Raw genomic sequence first — 22549 nt, 5'->3', positions numbered from 1 at the left:
TTACATACTGAGCCTTTCCCCAGATCTACTTCAAAGGAGGTGTTATGAAGCCTGCACATATGAGTTACCCTCTGCCTCCTCCACCACTTCTATTCCTTCTGCAACAAACCAGCAAAAACTCTGGAGTCTTGTCTTCAACATCCCGAAGTGGCAATGCTTTGAAAACAAAGGGCAACAAAAAAAAAAAGGATCCCTACTACACCAGCTTTTGTGAGCACCTACAGTGTAGAAGCCAAGGTACTCAAGAGCATTCAGGAAAAACACTATTTAGCTTCAACCGATAATACTTCACTTGTGAATTTGAACTGTTTTTCAGAGTGCTGTCTAAGACTTATTACTGCCAGTGCCTTTCTGATTTATGAGCCCTGTAACAGTTGTTGAATGTTTCTCTTCTCGCCAGTGATTGGGCAGAGCCTGATTCAGTAAAGACAGGTCTCAAGTCCATGGAATAAGAGAAGTAAAAGCAAAGACCTCTTGAAGGGGAAGGGGTAAAAAAAAAAAAAGAAAAAAAAAAAAAAGAAGGAAAGTGGAATTTAGGCAGATTAAAAAAATATTGTAACAACACAGAGCATGCCACTTTCCCAAACTGAATTAACTCTGTAGGCCACGCTCTGCTCTCTGCTAAAAGTACAGTGTTCAGACCACAAATAATCAGAAAATTTCTCCCTACGGCACAGTGAGAAATAGCACCAAGATAACTCAGCTGCCCCACACAACATACAGAGTACACAACGAAGCAGCTCTGGCCAGGATCCTGATCAGCAAATCCACACACACTGATACACCCCCACCACTCTGCAGCAAACCAGTGCTGGTGCCATTCACCACTGAGTTCATTTGTTCCCTCAGGCTGTTCTTACAGCAGAAATCCATTTCTCTCAATACTACTTGTGGAATCATGATTAAAGTCTAAAGCATACTTTCAGCAAGCTATTATTATTGCTGAGTTTCTGGTAACATCAGCTGAATATCTCTTTTTAAGAGTCCAACAACTTTAGGTCAAGCCTTGCTTGACTTAAAAGCTGGGTTTCACACCTACTCAGTGGGACTCACCAAACAACCCTACTAGTTACAACCGATTTTTTTGCACCAAATTGTTTTTCAGTGCATTCAAGGATGGTAAAATCTGTATTTCAGCTTTAAAAGCCATGACACAGAACAGTAACCTCCCTGTCTTCCCTGTTGGAAAGACGATATTACAAACAAACCACAGAAAAACTACATCTGTAGTTTCCAGAAATTCAGAACAGATCATATGCTGCCCTGTTCCAAAGTTACATAAATTGTAGTGATAAGTAATTTTAAATCTGCTATGATGTATGTCTTCAAATATGAAAGAAACGTGCCCTTGTACAACAAAAACAACAGCAATAACACAACTAAATTGCAGTGTCATGTTAACACTTGGTACAGTAAAATATTCCAGTAGTAATCTTACCTATGTGCCACACTTCCCTCCTGGATTTCTTGCACAAATATTCCTAGTTCTCCCCTGTTTTCACTCTTAAGTCCCACGACACTGAAGCCCAGACCACCACTTAAAGGTTTAATAAGCTCAATGGTCTCAACAAGACGACCCTGTTCAGTAGAAGGAAAAAACGGGGTACAAATGTTAAAAATGTTGAAAAGCAGCATTAATGAATGTGGTAAAGAACTTGGAAATGAGTTTCCAATTTGACAGCTACAGTAGGACAAGGCTACACTAGCTAATAACTGAAACATAGTTGTTCAGTTCTGATTTCTCGCTATCATACAGAAAAGTGACAATTATGAAAGATTCAAGAAATAAAGATTATTACAGCCAAGATGAAATCAGGAAACAGCAGCTAAGTATACAGAGTTTAGGCTTAGTAGTGACTGCACCAGGATATATGTGTCTATAAAATTTTAGACAGTATAGGCCAACTTTCAAGCAGAACTAGAAAAAGAGGACGAATTTTAGTATGAAAGAAAAAGCAGGACTGTGCAAAAGGCTCTCCAGGAGAAGAACAGAAGACTTCCTGTATCTGGTTCTATTACAGGTTAATTAGAAAAATGCTAGAATATATGCCTGGCCATTCTCAGCTCCAGCCACTGAAGGGACTCATACACCATTTCTGCCTACCACCAGAAAGCAGTAAAATTACAGAACAATGCGCAGCAAGGCCAAAAAGGAATTTTCCATCTTATTTCCAAGCAAGTCACAGAACTAGCTTTCATTAGTTATGCATACAAGAGCATGCTCTGACAAAGCATCTCCCTCACGCACAGAGCAGCAGTCCTACAATGAGCACGGAAAGATAATGGCATGCCTATCTGTGAGAGGCATGCTGCTCAGCTAAGGACAGTAACTCAGCAGTGATAATGTCAAGGCTACTTTTCCAACTTTTCTCATTTACCAATCGTTCCTCAAATTAAAAGGTTATTTTTGGTTTACATAGCAAGTGAGCTCTGGTTTGCTTAATAACTCAATTGCTTTTAAATAAACATACATGTATTTTAATCTTCCAGATAATCAGTGATCCACTTTTCGTGGTTACCAGACAACATGCTTACCTGGGACATATTTCTGATCAGCTGCTCAAAGTCATCACTAGAGGACTTCCCATTAATCTGAGGAGTAATGGATCTCATCGATGCTTCTAGCACATTAGCTGGGCTGGAATTCTGCTGAGCCAACAAATATGACTCATTATGTGGCAAGGACCCCACGTTCACACCATGATGGAGAAGCTGGGGGAATTCACCAGTGGAATGTATGGAAGGTGTAATATTTACCTGTAAAAGTTTGATGGCAACACAGATTTATAGACATAGCAGAAACCTCCTCCTTACCCAAGAGCATCACGATAGGCCAATTGCTTGTTAAAAACATTTGAAATACCAATTTTCAATTTTAAAAAGACATTTTAAAAAGAAAAAATATCTTCATTATTTATAATCAATGTAAAGCTGTGAGTTATCAGCATAAAACATGAAAGAAATTGATAAAAATAATCTAAAATTATTTTCAACACTCTGCCTAGAATTCTTTTGTTCATATCAGCAAAGCAGCTTGAGGTACTCCAACACAATGGTAGAGGTAAACAAGTATGAACAAGCTTTTTCTACAATACCAGTATTTTTAAAAACAATTTTATCCATTATTTCATAAGAAAATAAAAAAAAAAAAAAGACTACGTGTATTTTCATGAAAAAAGAAAGAAACCTCACCAGCTACGTAGGGAACAAATTTCAGTGGTCGGGGTTTCTGCATGACTATGCAGAATGCTGCCAGTGTGACTCTCTACATAAGCTAGAATTAAATACAAAATTACTGAACAAGTCTAAAATCACCAGGGTGATCTGAAAACCACCGTCGTACCTTTACACAGACAGCCTTGACAATACACTTCTCTTACAGCAGAAAAGAAAATAAGAAAATTCTCTGCTTTGCAATATTGCAGCCTCAAATACTTTTCATAGTTTTACAATGCAAATTTTCTAGCATTCTGCACCACAATACAAAAGACTGGGATCCTCCTTCCTTGAAGACTTATTTTTAAACTTCAAGTATCAATAAAAAACTTCAAAACTCTAAATGTATTCTAAAACGTCTATTGTACCAGTCTCAACTGTTTAAGCATGCTACTTCCATTAGGTTTATCATATTCTCCCAACAGTCCAGTCATCAAAAGTTCAGTATTGTTCTCCATCACACATTTCCTTCTCATCTGGGTGCTTTAGGAAAATATAATAGAACAAATATCATTGGCTGAATGCCTTCTGTGCCTGGGAAGACTCTCAGGTTACAGAAAAAAATACCACATGACAGCACTGGAAAGAAAAGTCCTCAACAGCACTTAGCCTGCTCTGCCATAAAAAACTGCAGAAGAAAACGAGGATGTTTGGAACTCAGTGATTTCCATCACACAGTGATCACTTTATGTTGTCCATAAGTGTGAGGAATCACTTGGGTTATGTTTCAAACAAATCATAATGCCTAAAACGTGCGGACAAGCACTTTCTTTAATCACATATAGTCATTTCAGCAAGCCTGTAAGGGACAGGTAGATAAGCCTTGTTTCACAGTTCATTACATGTAACACCCAGAGACGTTATCAAAAGCTGCCCTTCCATGAATGCAAGATTTCCCCTTACATTATATGCATGGATTTGAAACTAATAAAGTCTATGCCATACTGTGTTTCTTATCTGCATGAGTCCATATAATAGTTTAATTCACTTCCACCTTCCCAATGTCATTCATTTCAATGTATAAAAATATGTCAACTGAACTTGGTCAATTAATGTGCTTCATTTCTTGTTCTCCTCCACCTTTGAATATTCTTATACATCCCGCTGCCATGTTCCTTCCCACTAAAAATTGTCATGCGTCAAATTATTATTTGTAAGAGTATCTAACACCACTGTAATTCGCCAGTCTTGCACTGCTTCTATTTAAAAGCATTTTTACATTTCCACGGCAAGATAAAGCAGCCTAAGAGTATATGAGATGCAAACCCAAACTACTTCTCATGTGCACTCAAAGACCATAGTATATGGGTCTGATATCACAAAGGTTAGTAAGTCATGGATATATGTTTGTTTTCTAAATTGCAGTGCTCATTGTAGAAAATAGCACCAAACTGCCCTTCCTGCTGAAGGTTACCATCCTCAGAGCTCCCTTGGTGAAAGGAGTCACTAGAGAACTCATCACCTGCTCAGGCAAAGCCAGCAAGGTTAGCCTAAACAAACAACAGCATAGTATGAGCAAAACCTACTGATTTCACCCAATGTAGATCAGCGAGAGTTCACATAACCTCTTCAGTGCAGCCTTTGGAGTGGTAACCTCAAGCTAAGTAAGAAAGGCTCAGCAGCTGAGAGTGGTAATGACTCCAGTCAATACAATTAAACCTAGAGAAGAATACATGCCCTCAATTTCATTTAGCACCATTCTAAGCATAGCATTACTCTGTCTTGGGACCCTTTTAACGTGGCAAGAGTTTCCTGAGGTCTCATCCTTCAGGATGGCAGAAGGGGAAGGGTCACTGGTATTACTGATAGTCTTATAAAACCCAACTGTGTGTGAATTCCCCTTTGAATGGACTATGCAGTCATCTTCCAAGACAAGAAAGAGAAAAGGAAAATCCTACAATAATGCTATGAGCAAAATTTTATATAGAGAAAGCTAGAACCTCTTCTGCTTTACAAAGAAAAGAGCCATGCAGGCAAAAAGGGACAGAAACGGAATTTTAAGGCACGGAAACTGACTGTAGCTGAGGAACCACTGCTGTGCCCACCCCACTGTCTATTTCCCTTCCATCTTCCTTCATGAATTTCACTTTGTGTTTTTTCCATGTTACCACATGGTGTGCAGACCGCTAACACAGAGACAATCCCAGTCTGTGAAACGTCTCTCTGGATAAAAAGTCAATGTCTTTCCTGTACCTAGAGCACTCCTTTACAGGGAAGTGGGCAGCGAGCAAGTTGCAACACTGGAAAAACCATGCAATGCACAAAAAGTAGATCAAGCAAGTCACAGTAATCCTAAGATACAACATTTTTAGAATAGTATGGATGATACAAATGGTGTTTACATCATGATACTGTTTTTCTTTAATATACAATAAAACACTTTTCTGTATGCACAAAGAGCAAAGAAAAAAATGGAGCTACACATCAAAAATAAAAGGTTATTGAGTATGACACATTGCCCTTACGATGAATTGTATTATATGCCTTCTCTGAATCTAAAATACTTCCTGTACCACTCAATATCCCATACAGCACAACCTTCAGTATGCAGAGGAGCTCTGTGCCCATCCTGTACTATGTTCTATATATGTTCTGCTAGTACGGCTTAACAGGATTGCTGTAGACAGCTCATTTCACTGTTTGTAATGTTCAAACGGCAGGCTAGCCATGACGGGCACATGAACTTCCACCTGAACATGTTCCCAGTATCACCATTTTCTTCTCTAGGTAAGTTTGAAGGAGTTCTTCAATTAAGATATGACAGTCTCCCCTTAGGGATTTATGTTTTTCTCTCTAGTAGAAAACTCACGCATTCCCATGCTAAAATAGAAGTGCCACAAGGCGATGCATATTTTAGTTTTACATTGTATGTTTTCATAGACCAAACCCTGTTCAAACTGACAACATAGTGCCCACCTTCTCAGTCTGACATTTCAACCCTTCTGCATAGCTCTATGAGATGGGACATCATTGCAAACATACAGGAATTAACTGACTCTCCCATTCCTTCTGCTTTCCAAACCAGAAGATGGAAGTTGTTCATGTTTTTCTAAGACATTTTCCATAACTAATTATTAACTCCATTATTCTGAACACAGAGGATGGGTTTTATTTGCATGATGGCTGAAATATCACTGAAAAGAAGTGCTGCATACTATATACAGCAGGAAAAGGCAAAAATAAGCCTCCAATCCATAATAGTTTAACTAGAACTTTAGAAAGCTTCACCTCAAATCTTCAGTACAACTGTGATTACAGCACAGCTACAACGCAGTATCAAACACCACCTCTTCAATGGCAATTGATAGCAACACCTCATTTTCATCACACCTTTTTTAAACAAACCCAGCTACATGTTCAATGGAGGATGTGCTTAAGATGGGAAGCCTACCTCACACAAAGTGGCCTCTGACTTGTAAAAGTCCAAGAAAAAAACAAAACTCTAAGAAAAAATGTCAAACTGTTAACAGAATAAAGTTTTGTGTATGTGTCAAAAAGCTTAGACTTCAGAATGTCTCCTCTCCCAAAACACACACACTTACACTTTAAAAACATTTCTGTTTTATGACAGTTATAATGATCCTAAATGTAGAAGGTCAGAATCCCCAGACAAATTACAAGCAGAAACATGACAACTGCTCTCTTCCCTGTCCCCCCCGAAATACAGGATTGTATTGATACATGTAAAAGTTGAGAAGAACTGGTGTATATTCTTGCTAACCACAGAAGTATAGGTCATTCCAGGGGGAGCAATAAACCACAAGTAGAAATCTTAGAAAGATGATGCTCTTGTGGTTGAATGAAATATTTTTCCTAACATATAAATTGCACTACTTTGCAGTAATAAAATCACCATAATTCCATCAAGAAGTAGCTTTATAGCACTGTGATTGTGTACATACTGTATGAAAAAATATTGCTTTGTTTTATAATTTGATTTATGCTAATTTTCCTTGATTGGCTTTCTCCTTACTGTACGTAACATCTGCAATGTGGACACAATTTGGCATAAGACAAAAAGAAAAATTCGCAAATACCTCCAAGTATGATAAAACTTATGTTACAGTCACACAGATAGATACTAAATGCAATCAAATAGTGCCTACATGCAGCTGCTCAAAGTATTTTTTTTTTTTACAAAAAAGGAGCTACCCAAGCCATGTCTGCAGTGTATCAACACTGAAAGCAATGTAATCGGCATTACTAGGTCTCAACATGGGCAAGAACAAATTCTCCATGTTTCTGCACTCCAGCCATTGAGCCCCGGCCCTTGGAGACCCCAAGAAGCACAGGGCAGTATTTCAGCTGACTGCAAGTGTACCGAGTAGCAAAAAAGTTGGCTGCAACAGTGACCGCTCTGGAAGTGGCGAAGCGCAAGCCAGCAGGCACCCTGCCCATGCTGCAGCGAAAGCCCCTGGCCTCCCCAGGAAGAGGCACTGGCACCAGCATCCGCACTGCTCCAGCACCGCCCTGCTGGCTGCTCCTTTACATCTCCGTCCTCAGGGCATGTGAAGCTGATCCCAAATTAGCATTTCTTACAAGCGTTTCATTTCAAAACACAGAGCAAATGGCGTTATTGCAGAAAGGGGTTCAGGACAGGAACTAGAGGTCTCCTCTCATTGTACAAACCACAGAGTTAAGCAAGTGTTCACAGGTAATATGAAAAGACACAGTTTCTCCGTTTCTGCCCTAAATCCACTCTAGCACTGATACCCAGCTATCTCACGCAACCCAGTACGTGCTGCACTGCAGAGGACTCTTCCCCACTGCTGCATTGTGAACAAAAAACTATGGTCAAACTCAAAAGCAAAAAAAATCCAAGGAATGCAGCCCGGCCAAGGGAAGGGTATTTTGTTCTGGCAGAGCCCTGAGTGGAGTGGAGGCGGGAGGAGGAGGGGAGGAGGTGGTGGACAAGGGAGAGAGTGAAAGAAAAGGAAGAGAAGCCAGAGAGGACTGCCAGCATGGTCTGAGCATTTTCTTTAAAATATTTCATAAAGAAAAGAAAATATTATTGAGAAGTTCAAAACATCACAATCCCTACTTTTCTGTCACTCCCTTATCTTCAAGCAACAAGACTGCTCTTCAGCATGAGAAAACAAGCATTCACTGTAGAATAAGGATACAAAGAGGCACAAAAAAACCTAGTTCCTTCAGTGCTCCTCAACTCAAGCGACTAGTGAAGTCAGAACAGTAATTCTCAAGAAAACACCCCTAGACTTTTCCCACTCCAGTTCTTAACTTTGCAATGACAGATTTGCAGTGCAAACAAATCCTGCTTGCTCGTATAAGAAGAAAAACTTTAAAGCATCTACCAATAAGCACCAAAGCATTAGATTTGCTGACTTTAGCATCATGCCTCACCAACATCCAGAGGAAGCAACACACCACTCAGTCCACACCACTCCATGTAACACAAATGCAAACTTAAGAGGCTCTTGTTAAGCACACGCCAACAATGAAGGGGATCGATTTCCAATTAACACACAGAAGCTTTAAGGAAATGCAACAGCTAATCTGAAACCTCCATGCATGCAGAAACACACGCTTTTTCAGATCTTCTTTTGGTGCTTAAAAGATCATTTATCTGTAGGAAAAAAAAAGAAAAGGAAGTCTACTATTTTAGACCATAAAAAAATGGTAGTAACTCTCAGCGGAATGCAAGGAATGTTTGTCTGCTGAAACTGTATATTTGCATCCTATTTTTTGCTAGGAAAACATGACAGATGTTTACAAGATCTGCCAGCTCATATTCCAGACTCACTGCACAAACAGAAAATGGGGCTCTCACTATCATCTTTATGCTTTCCAGACACAGTCTCTCAAGACAGGAAGACATCTTACCCTCAAATTTATTGAGGCCACTACAGGCCCACAAGTAGGTCTCACTTAGTGACCTACTGCTGGGATGCTTGCAAGGAATTAGTTTGACTTAGAAAGTAAATCACCATTATTGCTTCTCTGCTCCCAACCTCTCTTTCAACCTATACTTTGCTAAAAGATGCCCTTCTCCTGAGAATCTTGCAATAATCCTGTAACTCTTTAAAAACTCATAAACTAATTAAAAACACAGGAGCAATTTAACAGAATCACTTACACTTCACCTTGAGAAGAAACAGACCCCCATTCAACTTTCAGTGCAGCTCATCATGAAACATCAAAAAAATTGAGCCATCTTAGTCTCGAGTGGGTAGAGACTGCAATACCTAGCCACTGCACAGCTCAGCACCACTTGTCATCCTGTCTCAAACACAGCTCTGACTGCCTCCGTCTGGCACAGCTCGGCCAAAAAGCCTGGTCACTATTCACATGCCCTGCAGTTTTCACCAACCAGTAGTTTAAGAGTTTCAAGAGCACAGCGCCTTCTCAGCCATAAAAAGAAAATTAAAGAGTGTCCTTGAACAAAATTGAGCCTTTGAAAATGCCAAGAAATAATTCTTTTTTAACATGACCGCCTATTTCACCATTTTATTCTTTGTCCTGTTTCAATATGCTTTATAAACATTTAAATAAAGCAAAGAAGAGACAGACAATCTCATATTATATAGTAGGGAAGAAATGATTCTATAGAGAAAATACAGGATACTTTCCGAAGAGCTGACCCAAATCTAAGAACAGCCAGAAACATACATACATTTGCATGTGCAAGTGTTTACATAAGCACGTATCAAGAATGGAATTCACGTCCAAGTAGCTCCCCTGTCAACTAGACTGGATATTTACCATGCAACATGCACAGGCCCCTAAAGTTACTGCACAGATAAACCTGCAGGGATAGGGCAGAAGGTAAAATTATTATTTGCTTTTCAAAAAATACACATCTGAAATTACCCATCTGTAGTATCAGCTGCTTCTTTATACTAATTTAGGTGATTGTATTTAAAAAGAGAAGCATCCTTTAACTTCACAGCTAGTGTCTGGAAGTGAAAATGTAATTTGCGTTTTCACCAAATTCCCATTAATGCTTCAGGCACACTTTCATTTCTCACTACATGTTCTCAGAGTCATCACCACATAATTCACATAATTTCTGGATGTCACTGTTAAATTCTGCTTTTCAAATAGCAGAGTAAACAAACCCTCAGAACAGCGTTTTTTCCTAGAATTCTTTAAATCGCTCCAATGTCATCAAGTGTCTATACACCAAACATGCAAAATCTGAAAAACATGGTTACATATAGACTGTAGACACCATTCTAACTTATTTCTTGTCTGTGCAAAATAGCATCAAGATGATCCACAAGAAGCAATAAAGGGCCAGATTGTGCTCTTCTGCCACACAGTTGAAGTAGCGTCAAGATCGTGAGGACTCCTCACCAGCTGCAGTCTAGCCAGAGACCAGATGTGGCTCCACGCTGATGATAAGCTCAGTGTGCAGGGGCTGCACCCTCCCACTTCGGCATTTCTGCATACCGGCCACAGAGATGCCTGTTTTGCAGGAGTCAAAAGGAAGAACTATTTGCAAAGCCAGGTACACACATTAGTCTTAATTCAGTTACTGAACTACTTTTTACATTCTTCAAGTTCTTATTCTGCTGATATGGAAATTAAATTATAGTAATAAATAATCAAGTCAATATAGCCAAGTGGCTGCCCCTTTTCTCATCCTCACCGAAGGCATGCAGAAAAGTAACACTTTTACTTAAAACCCCGAGCAATGAAAAAGGAGGTAGGAGCTCTTGCTTCTCTTTGATCTTTTTTTCCTGTACGAAAAGAATAGATCTTCATGTCCTTCTGAAGTCAACATTCCACAGCTTCCCTTATATATTCTCATTTTAGCAGGGTAAAACACAAGAGAGCAATAAAAGTCTCCTAGGAAAAAAATCCCAAGACCTCATATGAAACATATTCCTTTTGAAGGACAGAGACAGAAAGCCTTATGTTAACTCCCCACCCAGTATCACCATTTCCCTACCGTGCACATGGTAAGTAACAAGCATATACATAAAAAACACATACACAAACTATGGGTCTCAACAAAGCCCAGAAAAGTCAGTGGGCATGTCCCTCTCAGTTCCCTGAAGCTTTGGATCAGACGTTTTAATGTAGGCTATTTGATTTCACTATTCAACATTAAGACACACACACATTTTCACACCTTCTTAGCAATTTTTCTCTTGCACCTGGGAGGCTGCTTTTCCTACCTGATCTCTCAGTTGTTGAACAGAAGTCTGAAGGTTGAGAATTTGGTTAAAGAGCGGACTCTGTAGCACTGATTTTAATAAGCTCAGTTTCTCCTCATTTGCAACGTCACCTCGATCCCGAAGTTTTGCCTGTAAGCGCTCCATGGCCTGGAGGGCCCGATGTGTATCTGCAGCAATAATCATTCCTAGTCAATAGCAGTTTAGAAAGAGTCACATACAACAAGTTTAAATGTATCCCTCTCTACTGTTCCAACTACAGACAACTTGAATGGTTCAGTTCTGAACAAAAATCCCAGCCCAAAAACGTCTAATGAATCAGGAAGTCAGAGCAGAGCACAAAACAGAAGCGAACAAAAATTACATTTTTGTCCATCAAGACCTGGGTTACAAAAGTGAAAGAGCCTTCATTAAAATTCAGTTACAGGAACCGTGGCTACAGACCACTGTAAATAAGTAGTGACAAAAATAGCCTTAATAGAAAACATTTGTCTTTTTCATACAAACTTTTTAAATTCTAGTAAAGATTAAAACAATGAAATCAAGACAACAGGCTAAAAATTAAATATACTAAACAAATGATGCTACACCTTTTGTTTTCAAATACAAAATACAAAAACACAAATACATCGTGTATTTTTAAGCACAATAGATATTTTTTACAAAACCTCTCTCAGCAGTATATACTGCTGACCTAATGACCTAAATCTCTCATGCACACTTGATTTGGCCACAAAAATATAGTGATACAAATAAAAAAAGATTACCAATTGTTTCCAACATGTTTTCTGCTTCTCAGCTTCTATTCCAATAATGGTAAGAGGCAGCAAACACACTATTTCCCTGAAAAATAACAGAAAGGGAAAAGGGTCACATTTATAGAAGCACTAAGCTCTGAAGGAGAAGAAAAAAGCTTGACTTCTGAAAACAAGAAACAGCCCCGCAAAATAACAATCCAGAAAAAACGTATCTCCTTGGATAATTAAAATAACCTCAGAGGTGACCATATTCTGAATCACTTTGGAGCTTAAAACCTGCCTGAAAATTGCTTTTAGAAATGTACTTTGTAATATTTTTGCATTTCCATATCAAAGCTGCTGTCTGCATACTGTTACACAACATGGCCTGCATTGCTTTAATCAGAAGCTATGAACCATAGCTGTCACTGATACTTTACACAGTTTCATTGCTTTCCTTTTCAGTGATTCATAAAAAACATTCCCTGCAGGATCAGTTTTCAAGCTCTATGTTGACAATTTCAGGTGCGTAAATCATAGCACATTTTCTAAAGTCACCTTTTAAAAAGAAGTCACACAAGGCACAAAGTCTTCATGATAAACAGGCTTGCAGGACTCTCACACTACAGCCTCCGCTACTAACACCTATTGGAATTGAGACTCAGATCTGGATGATGGTTGGGTTTTCACCAGCATGGGTTTCCAGAAAGGAGATTCTACACTGGGAGGAAGAAATTCTGAAATTGCTTGGTTAATTCTTTTTTTTGTTTGGGGGTTTTTGGTTTGTTTTTTTTTTTTCAACAGTGTGTCTGCAATTGCTGAGAAATTTGTAGTGACAGAATATGTTTGATGGAGATGGATAGCCGAGAAGCGAGGAGTTCAAGTACCATTGCAGGTGTATGAACTGAGCTGTTCATTTTATCGTCTGATCTTTCACAATGGTGCCTTTGTTTTCTTGATAATAGGAAAGCACTTCAGTATAGAATCCTGACTTGAATCTGGTGAGCTTACCAATATGCAGAAAGCTGTGATCTTTAAGCACTCAGGAAAAATTAGGTTTTCTTGAAACTTTGGAGAAAAACAGGGAAAAGAACGGTGTTGACAGATGTCTGGGTAAGACAGCCTAACTAAAATTCAACAGGACCATTAGCTATAGAACCTGAGCAGGACAAGCATGAACCAATCCTCACAATAAAACCAAGAAAAGAGCTGTTAACATAGATAAACTTAGAAGGAACACAAGCCAGGATGAATGTTTTGACAAGCCTATATTATCTGCAGTTTCTGCAGGAAACCCAAATCAAGTGAGTTTAAAACAGTTTCAAGTTCCATCACACACACTTCCCTAGTTTCGATATGCCTGAGGCTTCATATCAGTTTATTTTATTGCATTTGAATTTGCCAGCCACATTGGTATAGAATTGCTGATCATCCTTTTTAGGACAATGTACCACTTACGGACAGACATTCAAATCCTTTGAATCTTACTTTGTTTAAGTAACCTTATTCCATGATCCAAATTATGCATAGCAGTAATAAATAAAAACAGGCCTTTATGAATTTGTTTTCTCGTTTGGCAAGGCAAATCCCAGCACATGATTACTAGATCTGAAAACCAAACCAAGTATCTTGTGTTTTTACCTTGTCACTCTATAAAAACAAGATAAAAAAATGTCTATTTTACATGGGAAGGACTGGATGAGATTATTTAAACATCATGAAGGAAGCTGGCTTCCCCCAATCTTAATCACTCATAGCTTTTCCTTCTAGATTATCAAACTGCTATCACTTCTTCTATTCAGAGCCCCTATTTACAAGTAGAGGCATTTATGTGATGTTCACAGGTGTTTTTCTCAGTGGCAATGCCAACCAAAGCAGTTCTTTCCTGTTTCACGGTTCCAGTTCTTTCTCTACAGCTACTCTTGGGGCAGTGCTGTGGATGCAACCAGAGAACTGTGCAGAAAAAAAAAAAAAGATGTGAAGTATTTTTCAGTCATTTCAGTGCCATGATCCTCTTTATCACAGTACTATATGCACAGCATATAGTACATAGCATCCTATGTTCAATTCTGATCTTATGAAGAAACTAATCAGGAAAAATACAGGGTTGCTGTTCTTCAGCTTTAGCTCCCTGAGAACCTCAGGAGACCCTCAAGAGATGCAGCAGTAAAAGTCCGTGCCTTTTGGAGTAGCTGGATATTGCTTTATATTATGATTCAACTTGTCTAAAATCTCATCATTGGTGTGCTGTGAAAGGCATGTTTTACAAATGACAGAATGGACAAGGTCACCACTGTATTTGTGCAATCCCAGAGGTACGAACTCTGATGATTTATAATGGAACTTTCTAAAAGCAGACACAAGTCCTAAACATACTCTATAGATGGAAATGATCCTATCCAACTTGCAATGAAAAGTCCTTAGCTCTGCTAAGACACTCAGGATATTCTTTCTATTTACCTCACGCTTTAGAGGTAGGAATACTGCTCCAGAGCTATCTTAGCATCAGCAAACCCATTTTTAACTCCCAGTTCAATTCTCCTTATTTTGTGTTTGTATTAGTGGGGAATCCCTCCTCAGCTGACCAGCTTAATGCTTTTGACAATTGCAGCACTAAGCAGGAACTAGACCGAAACTGCTGTCAGGATATTTTCCTTCGGGACGCTTCCTCTGACGCAGAAGCAATGCATTGAGGCACAGCAGCAGTTCTGCATGTTGCAGTCCAAGATGACCCCGTTCGCTCTGCCCGCGCTCTGAAATGGCGAAAAGCCACGTGACTGTGCTCCTGCTGTGCCACATCCATGCTAACAAGTGGGATCTGTCAGCACCAGCTTAGTGGCACCTTAACATAGCCGAAGCACAGGGGAAGCAAGCACACGTCTGTCCAAAACGCACCACAGAGACATGCCCGTAACCACCACCCGCTACAGCTGCAACACCTGGCCTTTAAACCAGCTTGCTTCTAGGTATTTTAACAATAATGCTCTGGGGAGAAGTATGGAGGCATGCATGATTATTTGTTGAAAGGCGTAAGTCATTTGCTATAGTGAGTATTTTTATAATGCCATCACAGACTTCTGGATGCACAAATGGGAAGTTTAGTTACGATTCTGTCATTTTGTGTACTCCTGGCAGTCTGTATCACAGGAGTCTGAAGCCAAAACCAGCCCTTCTATACATGATACAAATACTGTTCATGCCTCAAAGAGCTTACTAGCTTAGCTCAAAGTAGATTTAACTATTTTTGTATTTCAGTGCTAAAGTTCATTAATCTCTTCACAGTAATAAGAACACAGACTGACTTAGACATTTTTTATTAGCAACTTAAAGAAATAAATATCAAGTTAAATTCACTTTCAAGTTTTTAAAGGCACAGGTACCTGGAAGACGTGGCTTTAAAAAAAAAAAAAAAAACAAACACACCTTCTCTTTTTCCTCCTGTTTTTTAACAGCAAAGCAGAAAACACAAGTAATTTTAGACAGGTACATGGTGAGAAACACGCCGTCTTCTACTAAGCATGCACAGAAGTTAAAGATGATCCCTTTCAAACTTGCACTTCTGAAATTTTATTCTTCCCATGCTAACAATCAAAAACGTGTTACATACACATTTGTCCACTCTTTATGCTGCCCTTCTTCTGTAAGGTCAGTTGCCAGAAAACAGTTGGCATACTGCAGCTCTGGTTTCTTTGTGCCCACTCCTAAAACACTAAAATCCACAGGTGTCAGAATTTTAAAAAACAGACCTGAAATTTATGTTGATCACCTCTTTTGCCCTGCAACCATGCAAGCCACTTAGCTAAACAGCCAAAAGATTCATGAAAAGGGAAAGATGATCCACTTCCAATGATTACTCTTTCACACCTGATCATGTAGTTCCTACAAGGAAACTTACTGTGTTTCACTGATGGATACTCCATCTACTATTTCACAAGGCCACTTCAGATAATACCCTGGAAACTAATGCTCATAGCACTGGATTAGCAAACATGCAATGCTAAAGATGGAAAACACAGTAATAGGCTTTGCCCTGTACCTCCTGCATTATTTGAAGTGCTCTGAGGATACACAGGAAATGCCTATCTTAAGAGTGATCTCTAGGCCCAAACTTTGGCTAGGAGTTGCTAGAGATTAAAACTAAATCTATTTCAATTAAGCAGCACAGTAAGCACAGCATGCCTTTTACAGCTGCTAAAAAGAGCATTTCAAAACTTCTAATTTAAATTTCAACACCTGGGCCTGGATTTGGCTCGCCCTTCGTACTTTATTTTTATCCCATGTCATTCCCCTACCCTACTTTCTGGCTATCACTCAAACAGGCACGTTGTGTTAGGAACGCGTGGCAGGGGAACAGAAACCAAACCACACAGGAAGTGGAAGAGACTAATTACTGCTCAACCTTCTGCTTTGCCTGCAATTTCCAGGAGCTCTTCCATTTCGCCCAGTTACCTCCCGCACGCTGGCTACCATCACTGGGAAGAAAATTAAGGTGATCCCCAGACTCCCTGCAGGGAGCCTTGTCAATATAAAGGCAGCTGAAACCAATCACAGTAAACTGAAAGATCTCATGTTTTTCTATGTATTCTTCCACTGTCACAAAGGCAATTTTGCTGTTGCATACAGCACTTTCTAGGATTACAAGCAATATTACAAAGACTTGACAACTGTAGCCTGACCGTATAGCCTTCACTACTCACAATGAAAGAGATACACATACTTGGGCATGCAGCGAAAGGATGTGGAAGTAAATGCGGGAAAGCAGTGACCAACAGGGTAAGGAGGATAAACAAAAACAAAAAGTGGAAAGGAAGAAAGGAAGGAAAAAAAGGCTAGCCTACGGTTTTACTGACAGGACACGAGCCTGCCAAATTAACATCAAGCACTTGGTTTCATCAGCCAAGAGACCCTGGACTGCACACTTCTGGATGACAGAAGGGAGAACCAATTCAAATTAAGGATTTAATACAAGCAAAATTAATGTGCACTGTTCCACAAGGAACAAAGCAGATTTCCACTGACTACCTGGAATGTAACAGGCAAGCATGAGAAGCCTGAAATTTACATTTCAAAGCTATGCTAATGAAAATTGTTCTGAAACATTCAAAGCAGAAATAAAAAGGCAGTTCAGGAACTAATACACAGCCTATATTAAGACTATAAGCAGTTTTGTTTGAAAAGTGACATTACTAGCCTCTTGAAATTTAGCACAACACTGAATGCATCAAAAAGATGATAGTGGCTCTGTATGTTAAAGTACTGTAATAGAGCTGAACATCATCACGCATTCTGAAGCAACTATGAACACAGAATTTTGAATAGTCAACTATTTTTAAGCTTCTGTACACATCACACTAATGTATTAACGAAACTCAGAATGCTTTTGGATGAACAAGCGATACGTCCACTGTGTTTAATTAATAACTTCCCGTAACACTGTAAGGAGCCCTACATGTGCACAATATCCATGTTAGCTGATGTGCAAGTTAGCATTGCAACTGGGAAATGGGCCTAAACTATACTTAATGCTTTCACTTACTGATAAACGGGTGTGATACAAGGTATTCAAAAGTAATTTGTAAAGAGCATTGCAAAAACAACAGCATAGTAGGGGAAATTTTTCTGGTGAGGTTTTTGGGTCAGTAAATATTTTAAATTGTGATTAACTGGAATTGCTTTCTTCTAACTTTTGAAATACAGGATTAGGTTCAGAAACTGAAAAGCAACTTTTTAGTATATGCAGAATATATGCGACACTACATATACTGAATTAATGTATGAAACCCAGGCATGGTTAATATTGCCTCTTTATGTTTTCAGCATAGACAATTGATTATCATATTCATTAAACTCAGTTAAACCTGATGAAACATAGTTCCTACAGCAGTTGCACCTCTTAATGTATACTGGATTCTTCACAGAAGTGACAACAGCATACATAAATGACTAAGTAAGAAGCCCCACTGAACAGTTGCCAGTAAGCTTCAATGAAGAGCCGCCATTTTCCTTATAAACTGAAACCACAAACTTCTCATTGTATATTGTGACAACAACATGCAAGTAATGCAGAAAATCATTACAGCATGTAACAAGACTACCATGCAAGGTGTCTCAGATGCAAGGACAGGGTCTGAAAAGCCTATGAAAGAAATACTCCAATACTGTCCAGGCAAAAATGGCATACTTATATATTGACTTGTTGGGAATGCCAATGGTGAAATAAAACTGTCCTTACCAATGATGATACAGTATACTGGCAGCATGGCATTCCATTGGCTTAAACTGCTTCAGCAGGGTGCTCAAATATAAAGCCAATTAGAAAATTTACTGGATGTACTCCACAGAATTTTAAATTTTCCTACATGAAACATGGAGCAGATGATTTAAAAGGTCTTTATAATCATTCTCAATACACTGATGAAAGTGTTACCTATTAAAACAAAACCATTTACAGTGATCAGTGCGACTGAGAAGCTGTATGGCATTCCTCTCTGAAGAGTTCACAGACACAGAGCCAGATGGAATATAAAGATCATCCATTAGTATGTAAGTACTGCAGTTCTCTTTTGCATAGCGCTGATATTGATCTACCTTTCCTAGTGCACTTTTGTGCAGAGAGGGGAGAATGTGTCCAATTCATGATGAAAAGGCTTCTTGAAAGCACAAAGGAAGCCATTAGAAACACCAGGGCTAATCAGTAAATGATATATGCATGTTAGTGTTAACAAGATACTGAGAGATAAAAAAATACGTATACTAAAAATGGATAACAATTTGGACAAAAAAAATAAGGTGATGTCCTCTGTCATAAAAAAATGTTTCTAGTTAAGGTGGATATGTCCTTAGATATTTTCATTATGCATTTTTTTCTTCTAGTATTAGACTACTGTCCATTTCCACAGGAGCATCAAATAACAATTCCCAAGAATGTTCTACCACCTTCCCCTTTTCCAGTTTAGATTCTTCCCTCCCAAAGAGTTACTGTTATCTTGGAAAATGCAGTGCTAATATAGAAACCGCAAGGCATTAAACAATAGACTTCCACAACAGTAGAATTCAGACCCTTCAGCTTGATTAAGTTAAATCACTGCTCTGCTCTGGCAAGAGACTCCTGCTACGCTTTCTGGCACCAAAGCCAGTACGGACGTTTTCTGTTCAACAGATTATACTTACAAAATCTTCTGCATGTGTTAAGAAGCAAAAATATAAAGGGATGAGGCAGTGTTTATAAAAGCAAAAGAAAAGGGAAAAAAAAAGAATGCAACATTGTTCAGCCAAATGGCAAATCAAATCTGTTCAATGAGGTACATGAAGTTCAAATGGTCGGCTTTGTGAGAGTTTTTCTTTTACCTTCTTTCTTCCTATTACACTTTCCAGTAATGTAGGGAGGTACTGGCAGCAAGGGGGGACACCACGAGAGAAACAAACCATTCCAAAAACCGGACCGTTTCCTTTGCACAACCAGACCCATCAAAGGGCACAACCCCTCCACTTCCACTCTGCCGAAACGGTCACGTTTAAATGCAGACCCGGGGGGACGCTAGAGAGCTACAGCGGGGTCCGGCCCCGCGAGAAGCACCAACGCCAGCACGGCAACAGGTACCGGTACGGGCACCCGCGGACTGGCGGTCGCCGCTCCGCCGGGAGCCGCACACCTGCCGCGGAGGAAACCGCCGCTCTGGCCCGGACCTCCGGGACGGCTTCGGCTGCGGGACGGCTTTGGCTCCGAGCGAGTCTCAGCGCCGTCCACCGCAAGCGCTGGGCGAGGGCCGCTGCGCCCAGGGGCCCCCCAGGCCGCGGCCGCCCGGCGGTCTGTGGCGGCAGGGGGCGAGGAGACCTCCCCCCGGCACGAAATGCTCCCGCTGGGGTTAAAAGAAGAAGCGGGGGTGGGGGAAGGAGGGGGCTAGGGGAGCTCCCTGCAGCAGCCGGGGCAGGCTCGGCTTTTGTTTACGCGAGGACGGCTCCCCGCCAGGCCGCCCGAGCCCGCGGACCGCCCGCCGCAGGCCGAAGCCGCGGCCCGGCCCCCCGCGCCGCTCCCCGCTGCCCGCGGACAGCTCGGCCCGGGGCCGGGGGGAGCAACAGGCACAGCGCCCCCGCGGCTCCACGGCCTCTCTCCTCCCCCAGCCGCCCCCCCCCCCCCCGGCCCCGGCCAAGCTTGGCGGATCAACGGAACAATAATAAATAAAACTTGGCGAGATAAATACGTTTTGAAAGGCCGCTCAGAACTCCGGCGACGCGGCGGGCCCCTCCCCGCCCTGCCCGCATCCCCGGAGGACGACACAGGCGGGGTCGCCCCACTCCCCGCCGCCCGGCCCGGCGCCCCGCTTACCCCGGCGGCTCCACGGGCCCCGCGGCCCGGTCCCGCTCTCCGCCTTCGCCCTTCCCGCCCCCAAGTAACGGCGCCGAGCCGCGCCGCCGGGGAAGCGCGCTCAGGCACGCCCCGGCGGCCTGAAACCTAATCCTGCCCCGCCGCCCCCCCGGCCCGGCCCGGCCCGGCCCCCCCCGCCGGCGGTCTCCGGGCGCGGCGCCCCCCGGGGCTGGCTCGGGCGGCCGCCCGCAGCGCGGAGCAGGACCGCGGCCGCATCCCGATAAGGCGGGGCGGGGGTGTCAATGGGACTGGGGGGGACACGTTTGAGGGCTTCCCGGCCCGCTCCCTCCCTGGCGTGCCGCCTCGCAGCCCTTCCAGCAGAGTTTCTCTCCCCCCGGCTGCAGGCGAGGCGGCGGACGGGGCCGAGCGGCGGAGCGCACGCCTTGCCGGGGCTGGCACCGAGGAGCTGGGCTGCCCTGGCTTTCCCTCCCCGGCTTCCCGGGCTGATGGTTTGCTCGTGAAATGAAGGCGGCGGCGGCGGCAGGGGCACCGTGGTGCCGTGCCGTGCCTTGCCGTGGCTCCTCCGGCTGGGCCAGGCCCGGCGGTGCGCCGAGGGGCTGCCCCTTCGTGCTTCCCGCTAGCCACCAGCTGTACCCCTTCTGGTTCAGCAAGGTGAGCCTGGGCTGGAGGAAAATGGGAAATGTTTGGAAATGTAAAAAAAAAAAAAAAAAACAAAAACCAATAACAAATAAACAACACATGATCAAATGAGACAAAATGATGAAGAAGGTCGTAGCGCTAATGAAAGGATGACTTTCCCTCTCAGCAACAGCTGGTTAGCGTCTTAACTAAATGTAAAGATGCTGTGTACCTTTCACATGTGTATATACATCGTAAGACTAAAGCACATAATGCACGAGTGTTTGCAAGGACCACAAAACAATAAGTTCTGCAAAAAGTGGAAGTATTTTGCTGTTTGTTAACTTTGCTTCACCTAGCAAGAATTATGAGGATCATGGTCTCCCCTTTTCCTTGCCAGGAGAGAATTCTTTGTTGTAGATGCTCATTGAGATAACACCCTGCACAGGGAAAGAAACCCAGGCTGTTCCACTGGGCATATTGGCCTTGGTTCTGCAGAGGCTCAGTGCGCTCTTCATCTGTGTGCCTTCTGGTTTGGTTCTTTCTCCAAATGGATTTGAACTGTGAGCATCATCATATTGAAGTGATAGTTGTTTGGGGTGGTTTTTTTGTCCCATGAACAGTGTAAAGAAAGTTGTTGTTTTGCAGATAGAATGGAATACTGCCCTATTTGTTTGAGAGAGGATCAATAAATGCAGTCCCGGTACAAACACTTCACAAGCAGAACATTTATCATGTAAACTTTAAGAAACGCGGCTCTTTGTACATTGCAGGGATTTACTTTTTTTTTTTTTTAATTTCGAAGATTAACTTCTGGAAAAAGTCAACTCTCCAAACTATTTCTCTTGGTTATTACAGTTGGCAGATTGAAGAACTCCAAATGATTATCTACCTTTTCCTCTGCTGTATATTAAAATATGCATGTAATTACACCTGTTTAACAATTGTTCTTCTGCTTCTTAACTAAGAAAAAATAATTTTCAAGGTTTTATTTACAGGTTACATTGTTCAATCTCGTGTGTGCTGGTGAGCATATTGCTTTTTTAAATCAAATATAGAGACTGTTTGCTATAGCTAGGACATTGAATGCTCTATAAACTGTCCCACCGGCTTTCCATGTTACAAAAGCCTTTATTGAATCTGCAATGAAATCTTAAAAATAAGGTGCAATTTGTTTGCATGTGTCATTGTTCAATAAATAAGCCACAGTAGATTAGATAAGTGCAAAATCAGACAGTTATTGTTATTTTTTTCCTGTGGCTCAGGCTTTAACCATGGCATCCCGCTGAAATAAAATATAGTGCCTCTGCTAAGTTTGTTTGGAGCTAAAAACAGGTCAAAATTAGGTGCTTCACTCCTGATGTGTAACAGCATCAGCTGTCAAATAGTTTTTCCCAGGGCAATTTGTGTTTGTATGAGATACACCTTTCAGATAATTTTTCAACATGCAAACTGCTATTTTTCAGTAGAGTTGCATTTTCAATTATAATCAGATTTTGTCAAGTCCCTTGAAG

General features: G+C 41.3%; 1 protein-coding gene across 21 annotated transcripts in view; it reads right to left on the bottom strand.

Moving 5' to 3' along the window:
* Positions 1-20520, bottom strand: part of MPDZ (multiple PDZ domain crumbs cell polarity complex component) — a 101224-nt gene extending 80704 nt beyond the window's left edge. For 13 of the 21 annotated variants that reach the window (XM_087741888.1, XM_087741890.1, XM_087741894.1 and 10 more), the window contains exons 1-6: positions 20418-20520; positions 12122-12197; positions 11358-11524; positions 10531-10641; positions 2536-2757; positions 1439-1578 (exon numbers count right to left, since the gene is read on the bottom strand). In XM_087741888.1, the coding sequence (XP_087598014.1) occupies positions 1439-1578; positions 2536-2757; positions 10531-10641; positions 11358-11524; positions 12122-12137 (656 nt within the window). In that variant the 5' untranslated portion in view covers positions 12138-12197; positions 20418-20520. Of the gene's footprint in view, positions 1-1438; positions 1579-2535; positions 2758-10530; positions 10642-11357; positions 11541-12121; positions 12198-20417 lie in introns of those variants that run through there. The other 8 variants (XM_087741895.1, XM_087741902.1, XM_087741907.1 and 5 more) reach the window with 3 other exon arrangements.
* Positions 20521-22549: the final 2029 nt, after the last annotated feature.

Source organism: Nipponia nippon, unplaced genomic scaffold, assembly GCF_047370975.1.
Source record: "Nipponia nippon isolate SJK-2023a ecotype South Korea unplaced genomic scaffold, ASM4737097v1 scaffold_8, whole genome shotgun sequence".
Classification (NCBI taxonomy): domain Eukaryota; kingdom Metazoa; phylum Chordata; class Aves; order Pelecaniformes; family Threskiornithidae; genus Nipponia; species Nipponia nippon.
The sequence above is the reverse complement of the archived record's forward strand: the minus strand, read 5'-3'. Positions and strand labels throughout refer to the sequence as shown.